The sequence below is a fragment of the Lactuca saligna genome, chromosome 9 (genome assembly GCF_052625555.1).
Source record: "Lactuca saligna cultivar CGN05327 chromosome 9, ASM5262555v1, whole genome shotgun sequence".
Taxonomy (NCBI): Eukaryota; Viridiplantae; Streptophyta; class Magnoliopsida; order Asterales; family Asteraceae; genus Lactuca; species Lactuca saligna.
Genome location: NC_136425.1, coordinates 44,880,531 through 44,892,354, shown reverse-complemented (window position 1 = coordinate 44,892,354; position 11,824 = coordinate 44,880,531). Strand labels below are relative to the sequence as shown.

Below are 11,824 nucleotides of genomic sequence, written 5' to 3'. Positions count from 1 at the left end.
CTAACCTCAAAAGCAAAAAGTGTCACTAAAGGTTTTTAATGGGAGTGTTTCTACTAGCACTTGTTATGTGTGTCGCTCATTCTATAAGAATCCTTTAGTGGCATGTGTTAGGGTTTTTAGTGGCACTTTTTGTATGCCACTAAATAACACATTGTTTGTAGTGATCATCGCCTCCAACTTACAGTTACAAGTCGCCAGCACCACCTTCACCCTCTCCTCCTTAACCTTTTGTATACAAATCTCCTCGTCCACAATCACCATCTCCTCCTCCATACATTTACAAATCCCCACCGCCACCTTCACCTTCACCACCTCCTCCATATGTTTACACATCACCTCCATTGCCATCACCTTCACCTTCACCTTCACCACCTTCACTTTCACCTCCCCCAACTTATGTACACAAATCTTTTGCTCCACCATCACCATCTCCTCCTCCTTACATTTACAAGTCGTCACCACCATCTTCCCCCTCACCTCCCCCACCTTATGTATACAAATCTCCTCCTCCACCATCGCCATCATCCCCTCCTCCATATATTTACAATGTCAATAACACTAATCCATCATTGGTATAAATGAACAATATGCCGGTTACAACCAATTATCAACTTAATTTTCCCAATTATATACTATGAAACTTTATGGATTAAACATAGGTCCTATCACATATGTTAAGGATATGAGAGTGAATCACAATATGATAGTTTATTTTTATATGTGAATTGTTATCTTCCTGAATCATATTATTTGATATTTCGAAGTTATGAACTGGACATAGTTATAAACAAGTCACAGCATGATAGTTTCTTTACGAAATGGTTATCTTCTTGAATACATTCATGATTCTGGAATGTGTACAAAAACAAGCACAGGGAGTTATGTGTAATTTTACAGATAGCATGCATGATGCATGGAGGACACATGCTTTGGAATTGAAAGTGCTTCCCTAGTTAGTAACTATCTTCATCGGTTTCTGACTTTCGAAGGTAATAGCGTAGGCAATTCGTCAACACCTGCCCATTTAAACAGTTTACAAAAGGGTATAATAGTAATTTCACTTTTTTTCTCTGAAAAGAAACGAAACCAATTTTATTACCTGAGACAAAGAATCGTTTAAAGATGCCCCTCTGTAGCTAACGTGAAATTTATCTTTGGCAATCAACCCCTGCACCATAAAAAAAACAGGAGAAAATGACTGAAATGTCCTTGTATTTTCTATAGATTTTAAAATAATAATAATAATAACATTAACATACTTCAGTATCAATTTCTGCAGATTCCATAGTAACATTGACATCAGCCATTATCTTGACAATTTCTAGAAGCAATCCAGGTCTATCTTCTGTCTCTACACACAGCAAGCTAAAAAACAAAACACACATTACAAACTGGTAAATTTAAAATGCTGAAAATGTGAAAAAGTTATTAATTTTATTTTTTATTTTTTTATTTTAGTAATTGAAAATTTACTCTAAATTGCATAGCTGCTTAACCTTCTTTTAGGCCCAGCATCCTTGACGTGAATATGAGTCTCTATATCTCTATCAAGCTGCCATCAAGATACAAATTTTAATTTGAATGATATAAAATTTATAGGAAGGAGTTTATTATTATTATTAATCTCTATAAAATTTATATATGACAAAGATAAGTGATCAAAAGTCCAAAATGCCCCTTGAAGTGATCTCTACAATATATTTGTTAAAGAAAATTACCTTCTTGACTGGAGCTTGTATGCCAAAAGCCTCCCCCATTGCAAGTCGTGCACTAGACTCCTTAAATTCATAAATAACACGAAAGCATCAATCCAAATATATGTTCATAGATCATAATAACTGAATTAACAGATAAATATGAAGTGATTATTCATAAATTAGGTCATCAGTTAGGTATAAATACCGGATGATACTTCAACAGATTGTTTATGATAGTCAATCTGATTCTCTCCAAGAGATCAGGATCTTCAACTTTTCGCCCAGTTGATCTATAAAAATAACACCATTATATAAAAAAAAGAAACTGACACCTAATTACTATGAAGCACACTCACAATCGAGTAATAAAGAATTTTGTTTCAATGACTGATCCTTCAGTTGTAACAGTTCCTTTTGCTACATCTAAGCCTAGATCCTTTAACGCCTTCATCTGCATCACATATGCAAGCTTATTAGCTATAATTTACAGAAATTTTGTTGTTTGTTCAGAACAACAAGGGTATTATGGTCAAAAAAGTAAGTATACTTGTCATTTACCGTATCAATGAGGGCACCAAGACGATCACCAAAGCTAACATGTACAATAGTTGCAGATGGATCAGAACCTTGATCAATTAAAACAATTGGTGTAGGAATATTGTCAGCATCCTGTTTAAGATTATGTAACAGAGATGCAATGTTATTGTCAAGAAGAAGAACAAGAATTTGGATTATATAGCAGATAAAGTATAAGAAACTGACCAAAGAGCTTACACCAAGTGAGTCGACACCATCAATGGAAGCTTGAAAAATGTTCCTGCATAACAGTTCAATTAGTACTGAACAGAGTTTGATTAAGACATCTGGCTTACAAAACTGTCTGCATTTTTGGTCAAACTGTGTGAAAGGTGAACAAATAGTAACCGGTTCAATCTAACCCGATTATCAACCCAAATTAGCACAAATCAGAACGTACCTATCGATCCACTACTATTAACAACGTTTTTGATCTTCTATGAAGAAAATGTCTGCTTAGCAACAAAAGTATTGACAGAAAACGTATTATCAGAAATAGTGATCCTGATTAGGTCAATTCGTTTATATCATTTTCACCTCTTGCACTTTGACTTTATCTGAAGTACAAAAACCATACGGAATTTCTCGCAAAACCCTCGTAGTTTATAGAACAATCGAAAAAACAAATTGACAAGTAAACAATTGAAGCTAACTATCAGTCAGTTAAACCACACATACTACATGATTAAACACGATTTTTCATTCATTCGTAGATCAAAACATCATTTCCATCAAAATCTGTGACGATCAATCAGCAACAGGCTTAATTTACCAAATTTTTCCAGATACTAAACTTACTTTCTAACAAAATGAGATGATCCACGCGGAGAGAAAACGAGGTGAGGTGAAGACGACTTGAACGGAGAAAGCTGAGGAATCGTTGAATATGAAAATTCGAAACCGGAAAGTCTAGCAAAAGAATTACCACGGATAGTGACGGTGGAGAAGGCAAAGGCGGGACCGGCGGCGGCAGTGGCCATGGATTATCAAGTGTTTTGAGTTTTCCGGCAATGGGAGTTGTTTGTAATGGAGACGGGGTGACGTGAGGGAGTGATACATAATTCAGAGTTCGAATATTAAAGGCGTTTATGGACCCCACGTGGGTCCCAGGCCATGTCAAACTGCACCTATCTGTACTAAAATATTCGTCTTGTTAACAATTTTTGGCTCTTGGATTATACTTTATTGTTTAGAAGTTAAGTAAAATAAGGTAAATATATTAGCTTAAGAAAGGGAAACTGTATATAAGACTTATTGTAGCTTTGTATTTTATCTGATTTAATCATCTTGAGATTTCTTTTAATTTGAATATAAAAGTTTTGAATAATGGTATTGATCCGTACACAACAATTTTTAACTATACATAATAATTTTTAGTCATACATAACAATTTGTGTTTTATATATTTGTACCATACAACTCCATAAAACAAAAATTGTTATGTATGGCTAAAAATTATTGTGTATGGATCACTACCTTTTGAATAATGAGGGCTTAACAAATATTAATTTATGAATTAACGAGACTTAAATGAACAATATTTAGTGAGTTTTAGTTTGTTGTTGACTTTAGTCCAAATAAAAGAGATAGATTGTGGAGGGCTCAGCACTCATATATTCCCCTATTAGGCCATTTGGAATACAAAGCACGAGATGGCTCATGGTATACGTGGATCACGACCATGACTGTGCACACCATCCCGGCCGGTCGTGGTCGATTGTGGTTGTGGTGTTTCGTTGTGTGTTCCACAAAATCAAATGGAAATAGCTATTGGTTGATGTTTGCAATGGCTAGTTTCTTTTGTAACGGAATATTTATTTATTATTATTATTATTTTTTTTTTGTAATTTTCAAACATATTAAACTTCTTCTATAAATACCACATTTATATTAAATATACTCACACAATTTCTTCTTTCTTTTCTCACAAAATCACATACTTCTTTTGCATTTTTCCAAAACCAATGGCTCCTAAAAAGATGAATTTATCAGAAAATGAAGAAGAGAACTTAGCACGAGCATGGGTAACAGCTTCAGAAGACCCAGTAACGCCTCCTAATTTTTAGATAAAAGTTGGAAACGTTTTACATGATTTAATGGGTTGTCAAAGTCGTAGTCTTGATGAAATATGTTTGAAGTATCGCGATATGAGGGTTAAATGTCTTGAATTCAATGGTATTTATAACTTTATTATAAACAACATATATGAAGGCGACCCGTTTGCTGTGACCATTCACCAATATGAAGATACGAAACACACACCATTTAAACACGTCAAAGCTTGGCGAAAATGAAGAGAATGCCCAAAATTTAGTGATTAAAAATAAGGTTTAAAAACTAGCTTAAGTTGTTTATGGTTGTATTTTTAAGGTTTATTATGTTTTTTTTATTTTATGTTGTTTGTTTTAAATTAATGTAATCTTGTTTCATTGAATAAAAAATTAGTTTAAAAAAAATTGTTTTATTGTGTTTTAGTGTATTTTTAAATTAAATTTAAATAAATAAAAAATAAGGTGGAGTGGCGTGTTTAATGATAGGTATCTCATGTTAGTGGTAGAAGAATATGATATTGATATGGTATGTGATGGATATAACAAATGGTCTTAGCTCTACCACTTAGATAGATAGTTCGGAAATGAATCTAGTTATCTTCATATGGCGTATGGGACAATGGGTCAAAAAAAAAATGAAATGAACCCATTACTTAGGAGAAAAAGTTGGTTTTATGTCCCAAATCATGAAGAGGAAAGTCGTCACCCTAATCATTTGACCAATAGTTGCGGTAGTTGATGGTAGGGATGTTCCAGTGAAGGGGGGAGGTTTATGTTTCACATCATTTTATTAAAGTCCATACAAGTATAATGTTTTATAGGGAAAAAAAATCTTGACACATCATTAATATAATCGGACCCTTTATACTCGGTTAAAGTGGATTTATATAGAGAAAATATTATTAAAAAAATGGTGTTGTCAAATCATAAGAATAATTCAAGTGAATAGATAAAAATATATATATATATATATATATATATATATATATATATATATATATATATATATATATATATATATATATATATATATATATATATATAAACTACAGTGGTTTATATATAATTCAAAGTATTACATCATTAGTTTTGATAGAAGTTAGATCATAACAAACATCTAGGAAGGGTTAAACTTAAACCAAAAAATTGACAAACTACATGATTTTATAAAAATTTGGCCATAAAAATATGGCCATATGGGTAGCACAACCTCTTCCCAAACTCCAAACTCGTGCCCATATCAACCAAACACTTGCCATTGGAGAGAAACCCGATGAACAAATGTCGATCAAGGCTTTTTTTTTTTTTTTTTTTTTGCCTCTTACCAAGAAGAGAAGACATGCAGTGAGCCCACGGCATGCCAAGATCTATGTCGGAGGTGACTAGCTCCTTGTCATCTCACTTCTTTCAGCCTTAGAAGTAAAAAAAAAAAAAAAAAAAAAAAAAAAAAAAAAATTGCAAATCGTGGAGAGAGAGGGTGGTGGATGTGCCCAATAGTTTGAAATAAAAAAAATGTAAAAAATATGTTAGAAAGATACAATAGTCATTTCAATTTAAAGAGTGAGCAAATTACAAGGGGTGTTATTTGATTTGGAATCGAAAACCGAAACCGAACTCCAACCAAATCAAATTTCAAATTCGGTATTTTGTTTGGTTTTGGAAACCAAATTATAGATTTGATTTATGGTTTGAGTTATAGTCCGGTGGAATTCGGACCAAACCAAACCGAATTATAGAATTTCATGTATTAATTTACATATTATATTTCTTTTTACTTTATAAATTAAATAAACAAATTGAAAAAAAATAATAAAAATAAAATAAATAAATAAGTATTGTGATATTCCATATTTCGCTGACATCGATTTCTCGATTTCAATATCTCAAAAGTCCCCTCGTTTAGTCCATTCTTCATGATTTCGTTCTGTTTAAGCATCTAGAACACTGACACACCCTTGCCTACTCTCTCCTCACTCTTGTCGTTATTGCAACTATTGGAAGTCTTATTATATTTCTCTCTAATTAATTTCTCCTGTAAATTGTTCTACTATCTATTTTAAGCCATTTATTTTTATTTTGTTTGGAACTTCATATTTGATGTTTGGAACTTGTACTTTATATTTCATCTGGAACTTTATATTTGATGTTTGAAATTTTAGATATTTATATTTGAAACTTTAGAATCAACGCATCCACAAGCAAACAAATCAAAAACTGTAACATTTAATGGACAACATCTTATTGATCCACCCTTTTGTAATTTACCTTCTGAGTGGATCCCAACAAAAATGTTTCGATTATCCCTAGGCACTAGCCACTATTAGGCAGGGATCCTTTTTTCTACAAAAAGACACCTGATTTGACCACACTTACCAATAATACATCCAATACCAATCATCACGCGCTTAAATTCCATATCCTTCATATTTGCCTATTTGAAATTGCACAATCATTTTGGAGATTGGGGGAAAGTGTGATTCCATTCCCAAAAGCACCACATCATAAAAAGTAACCTTACAGCTTATAGTAAAAAAAAAAAATGCAAAAGCAGACTAAACGATTAAACTGTAAATTTTTCCTACCAAAAAAAAAACATCAAGTGTGTAGCAAAAGTCGCACCAAAAACACAGTAAGGATACACATGAATTTTCTGCAATCAAATTTCTCAAGCCTCTTTTCTTGTGATCCTGTTATTTTTACCACATAGTTAGCAACCAAATAATCAAGAGAAAAAAAAAAATTTTAAAATGGTTTATACCTGAAACAATAGATTCCAAGTGCTGTTGTGATTTCGTGAATAACTGATGTAGCAAAGTGTAGATACAGTGCACCTGAGCGATATTCATGAAAAAAGTATATATTCAATTACAATTTCATCAAAATTTTAAGTAATAATGTTTGATTTTTAGATACCTGTGTATAGACAGAAACCTAGCAGAACCCATTTCTCATCAATTAGGGGAATTCTGCCCACATATTTCAATAACCATTTTTAGCCAATCAAATGCAACAAACAGCGATGTACTTTTATTTTATTTTTTGTTTACTAATTATTATTATAGCAAATAGACTTTCCTATAATAAACAAATGAGTGAGAAATATGTTGCTATTTCTAGCATTAGAAGATGAAAAAAAAAAAAAGTGGGATTATATTTATAGGTTAGAAGACCACATACCCCTCATTCAACAAGGCAGTGAGTGCATTTGCAATAGCAAGCGGGAGATAGAACAAGGACTAAAAAGGAAAATTAAATGGATTAGTAAATCATATCAATGACTTATTTAAAAGATGTGATAAGTAAATACTTTAATTAAAACTTACCATGGACATACTAGTTTTTAATCCCTTAGGCTCATCACACAAGTGAGCCAATATCATCCTTCCCTGCAAATACATGAATTTAATTTTCAAAAAGAAACCAAAAAAAAAACTATAAATTTAATTTTCAGTTTATAATTTGTAATTTGAGTTTTATATTCCACATAGAACAGAATCTTACCACAAGGAACCCAAATGCTAATCCAACTCCCATAACAACCATATGTGGGTAACTCCCAATCAAATCATATGGAGACATAAAATCCCTATACATATATAATGCCTTAAAATGACAAATCCTAAAATCTTTCTAAAGTGTTTAAATTTTTGGAAAGTAAGAAAAATAGAAAAAGGCACATAGTCATACCACAGAAGAACTACTGCCAAGAGTACACCAAATGGGACAAGCTGTCATGAAAAGATAAAGAGGGGCAAATAAGTCTTTTAACAATCAAGACATGAGCCATATGATTAAGAAAAAAATTGTCATTACTTATTACCATAGCCAAGGCCTTTAGCATGCTTCCATGTCTCATGTGTACAACCTTGTAAACATTCTGCACACTAAAACCAAAAAAAAAAAAAGGAAAATGATTATAAAAGAAAAGTAAATTTATTTTAGAAAAAGATATATACTTACTTGAATGTGAGTGTTGGTATAACTGCAAATACTATCATACAAAACAAAACTGCTCCATATGTAGGGATTCCTGAATTTAATAATATAAAACATCATATAAAAAGATTAGGAAAATTTGTGTGTGTGAGAGAGAGAGAGAGACCATCTATAAAAGGAACCCAACCCAAAAGGGGAATAGACTTCCCAACATCTTGTGCCCACCATTCAGCACCTGAAATTAAAATGATCATGTGAATAAATAAATAAACAATTAAATAATGTTACAAAAGGAGTGAATAGAAGATTCTAGAAGCCTAAGAGTTGCATACCAACTATAGCAGTGAAGAAATGTGCCACGTAGATCAGCATGAGACCCTCTGTAGGTCCATTTACTGCTGGAAGGATTAATGTGTTTGTAAAGTAACTGCAACAACAAAACCAACTTCAGCAAACTTATATTTATCAATTCTAAAAAAAATTTAAAAAAAAAAAAAAAAACTTTTGTATACTGTTCCCATGTTGCTCCATAAAAAGGAACAGCTGAAATCACCCAAAACCAGAATGTGTATCTTCCACACATAGCAGTGCTTCCAAAAGCCAATGCTTCCAACTGAATCATAATTCATACATTAATAAATTACAATTGGACAACAATTGACAGCTTTTGAATATAGACTTGAGAAACAAAGAAGGCATACTGCACATGCAAGTGCATCACATCCTGCAAAAATTACAAAAAAAAAGGCATAAGTTTACATTATTAGCAAACAATATGAAACATTATTTACAAATAATAATCACCATGATCAAAAAGCTCTCCCAATGGACTAGATGAGTTTGTCCTTCTAGCTTGCTTTCCATCAACAGCATCAAAAGTCTAGAATCAACATACAGGAGTTTTGAACATTGTTAATAAAGAAATAACACCTAAATGAACACCTAGACAACTCTATTCCACTTTAACTAATGAAAATATGAAATGTAGAATAAAGACATAATTTGATAAAGGTGAACAAAACCTGGTACAAGAAGAGGAGTAATCCATGAGCAAAGTGAACCCATCTTGGTGGTGGAGAATCTAATTGAGGTGAGTATATCTAAAACATTCCCAAACATAAACTACAAGTTAGAACAAAAGCAAAAGCAAAAAGTAATAGTTAAAAATGTTTGTTTATGTACAAAGATGAAAGCAAACTCACATAGCCAAGTGATGCGGAGATGAGCAAGAACATGAAGCCTGTTAGTGTTATCTGAAAAGAGAAGAAATCTGTGTAAGAAAACAAAACAAGGAAAAAAAAAGCTTCAGATTATATAGCAATGCAAGATAAGATAGTTGAAAAGGCATTTTACCATATTGGGCCTAAAGCATCCATGACATGCAGCAAGAAGACAAAAAAAATTAGTTACATACATAAAGAAGAATCACCAATAAGTATGTATGTTGTATGAAGAGAAAAAGGTGAACATCACTTACGGCATCCAAAGAGGGAAGAAAGTAACAAATCGACTCCAAAATGGTTGTAGGACATATTTTGCAAGATAAGAGTGATCAATTCCACTGTATTTGTATTTGTGAAGTGCATTTATGCCATGAACACCTATATATCCCATTGGATATACTCTGCAACTTAGCTTTTATAACCTGCCAATTATAGAAAACACAAATAAAATGTAAGACTCAAGCAATCAAATAACACCTTTAAGTTAATGATGGTGCTTATATGCAGTAGAAAGTTTAATCAGAACTCAATTAACTTGACAATTGACATCAGGCTTCTTAATGTCTTATTTGGCACATGAAACATGCAAATGACTTTGTACCCAAATCTAAAAGCTGAAATGATTCAGCTAAGCCATATTAACAATTAGCAACTGCCAAAGTAAGTAATTCATCCTCAACTTTACAATAACCTGAAATCAATATGCATATGCACCAAAAATCAATGATTGATGTGCAGCTTAAGCAGGTCTCCCATTAGAGGAGAGGAAACTGAGTTTTTAGAGTTAGAGCATCATTCATATGTTACACATTGATAGCATAAAGCACAGTCATACAAGGATAAAGGTGGCATATCTGTTTTACACACAATGAGTTTACTTACAAAACAAACACCAACCTGACTGAATGATGAGAAAAACGTGGTGGATGATGTTGATCTGCAAGTAAGGAATTTAAAAAAGTGAAGAAGATGGACCAGAGCATAGGATTAAAGGCGTCCAGTTATTTAGCACTTCTATTTCAATTCTCCATCATGGCTTGCATTTTCTCGTTGTAATTTTATACTTTCAAGTTTTTTTCTCCAAGACAACCGACCTAGAACTAAAATGTCAAATTGCAAATGCCGACACGAAACGAACTACATGTTGCAAATTACAGATAACAAATTCGAAGCAAAATGAAGGAAAAATATTTGAAATCACGTGCATAAGTTAATCATCGCAACGCATTGTAACAACAAAAAGTTTGTGTAATTTTCAAAAATACTAATAGCAGAACTGCAGAGTTGATCTAAAAGAGAAAACCAGTAATAAGAAAAGCAGTAACTAGACTGAAGATGAGAAACTGATCGATAAAACATTCGGATTCTACCAATCTAGTATCTCAACTAGAGTAACAATGGCGGAACTTGGTTGCTCCGATCAACCAATTTCCGAAACCAACAACCGTACTCAATCACCAAATCCGTTTAACAATGGCGGTCGGCATCAAAGATGGAGGAATTAGGGTTAGCATAAAGGAGAAAAGGCAGAGATGGAGATGAAGAAGCTACCTTGAGTACAGAAGAGTATGAGGAAGAAGCCGCAGAACGATTTTTGCTCTCAGGGGTGGATCTCTGGATTTACGATAAAAGATTGGAGTTTGTACAAAAGCTCGATTCCCTTTCCAATAATTAGAAAAATTTTCAAAAATGTCCCAATAGTTTACAAAAAGTACCATAGATGGTCCTTATGAGAAATTTGTTGGATGGATGGTCCTCAAGTTTGAAGGCCGTCGAAAATAAAGGTTAAGATTTTGTTGAAATTGAAACAATATACCTTTTTTTAATGGTTTGTAAATGAAAATCTCTCTCTCTCTCTCTCTCTCTCTCTCTCTCTCTCTCTCTCTCTCTCTCTCAAATTTAAAACCTAAAAAAATTGTTATATTCATCCCAACTTCCAAAATGAAACCTAGAAACTTATATCTCAAACAGATCTCTACACATAATCACACTGTCTCTCTCACACACACATCAATTTAAAAACTAATTTAAAACCTAAAAAAATTGTCATGCTCATCCCAACTTACAAAATGAAACCTAGAAACTTATATCTCTGAACATAATCATCATCTTCAAACCACCTCTAGCATCACCTTTATTTACCATCGCCAGCTCACCTCCTACACTCCCTTCTTTACCATCGACATCATAAACAACCTCTTATGTGGAGATGTTGAGGAAAACATGAAGAAAACATGAGAGAGAGAGAGATTGATTGATTGATTGATGAGATTTCATAGTTCTTCATAGTTATCATCACTTGAAATACTCTTCGTTAGGGTAGTTATAAACATTTATAAAA

General features: G+C 32.7%; 2 protein-coding genes across 3 annotated transcripts; both read right to left on the bottom strand.

The window, feature by feature from the left end:
• Positions 1–781: 781 nt before the first annotated feature.
• Positions 782–3,334, bottom strand: LOC145015116 (ACT domain-containing protein ACR12-like). Of its 2 annotated transcripts, none has more exons than XM_078973567.1 (10): positions 3,072–3,334; positions 2,472–2,514; positions 2,256–2,366; positions 2,054–2,148; positions 1,903–1,987; positions 1,719–1,778; positions 1,497–1,552; positions 1,260–1,365; positions 1,100–1,168; positions 782–1,016 (listed from the first exon to the last, which is right to left on the bottom strand). In XM_078973567.1, exons 1-10 carry the CDS (start codon positions 3,251–3,253, stop codon positions 954–956), a joined length of 870 nt encoding a protein of 289 aa, XP_078829693.1. In that variant the 5' UTR covers positions 3,254–3,334; the 3' UTR covers positions 782–953. The 2 variants fall into 2 exon arrangements, with proteins under 2 accessions (XP_078829693.1, XP_078829692.1); XM_078973566.1 differs by having other exon boundaries at positions 2,460–2,514; positions 3,072–3,333.
• Positions 3,335–6,721: 3,387 nt separating this feature from the next.
• LOC145015811 (choline/ethanolaminephosphotransferase 1-like) lies at positions 6,722–11,128 on the bottom strand. The gene is made up of 20 exons (XM_078974291.1): positions 11,035–11,128; positions 10,381–10,420; positions 9,738–9,905; positions 9,614–9,623; positions 9,463–9,513; positions 9,283–9,360; positions 9,065–9,140; positions 8,962–8,984; positions 8,773–8,873; positions 8,593–8,687; positions 8,427–8,495; positions 8,285–8,354; positions 8,145–8,208; positions 8,012–8,052; positions 7,826–7,910; positions 7,648–7,710; positions 7,502–7,560; positions 7,238–7,290; positions 7,083–7,155; positions 6,722–7,011 (listed from the first exon to the last, which is right to left on the bottom strand). The coding sequence occupies exons 3-20, from the start codon at positions 9,872–9,874 to the stop codon at positions 6,990–6,992; spliced, it is 1,170 nt and encodes a 389-aa protein (XP_078830417.1). The 5' UTR covers positions 9,875–9,905; positions 10,381–10,420; positions 11,035–11,128; the 3' UTR covers positions 6,722–6,989.
• Between the last annotated feature and the right edge of the window lie 696 nt (positions 11,129–11,824).

Coding starts and splice junctions, on each gene's coding strand:
- LOC145015116 (XM_078973566.1), bottom strand. CDS start 3,253: ATGGCCACTGCCGCCGCCGGTCCCGCCTTTGCCTTCTCCACCGTCACT. Junction 1,779..1,902: donor ATCTGTTGAAGTATCATCCG/GTATTTATACCT, acceptor TATGAATTTAAG/GAGTCTAGTGCACGACTTGC. Junction 1,017..1,099: donor TAAACGATTCTTTGTCTCAG/GTAATAAAATTG, acceptor TTAAATGGGCAG/GTGTTGACGAATTGCCTACG.
- LOC145015811 (XM_078974291.1), bottom strand. CDS start 9,874: ATGGGATATATAGGTGTTCATGGCATAAATGCACTTCACAAATACAAA. Junction 8,209..8,284: donor ATACCAACACTCACATTCAA/GTAAGTATATAT, acceptor TTTTGGTTTTAG/TGTGCAGAATGTTTACAAGG. Junction 7,012..7,082: donor CTTGGAATCTATTGTTTCAG/GTATAAACCATT, acceptor TAAAAATAACAG/GATCACAAGAAAAGAGGCTT.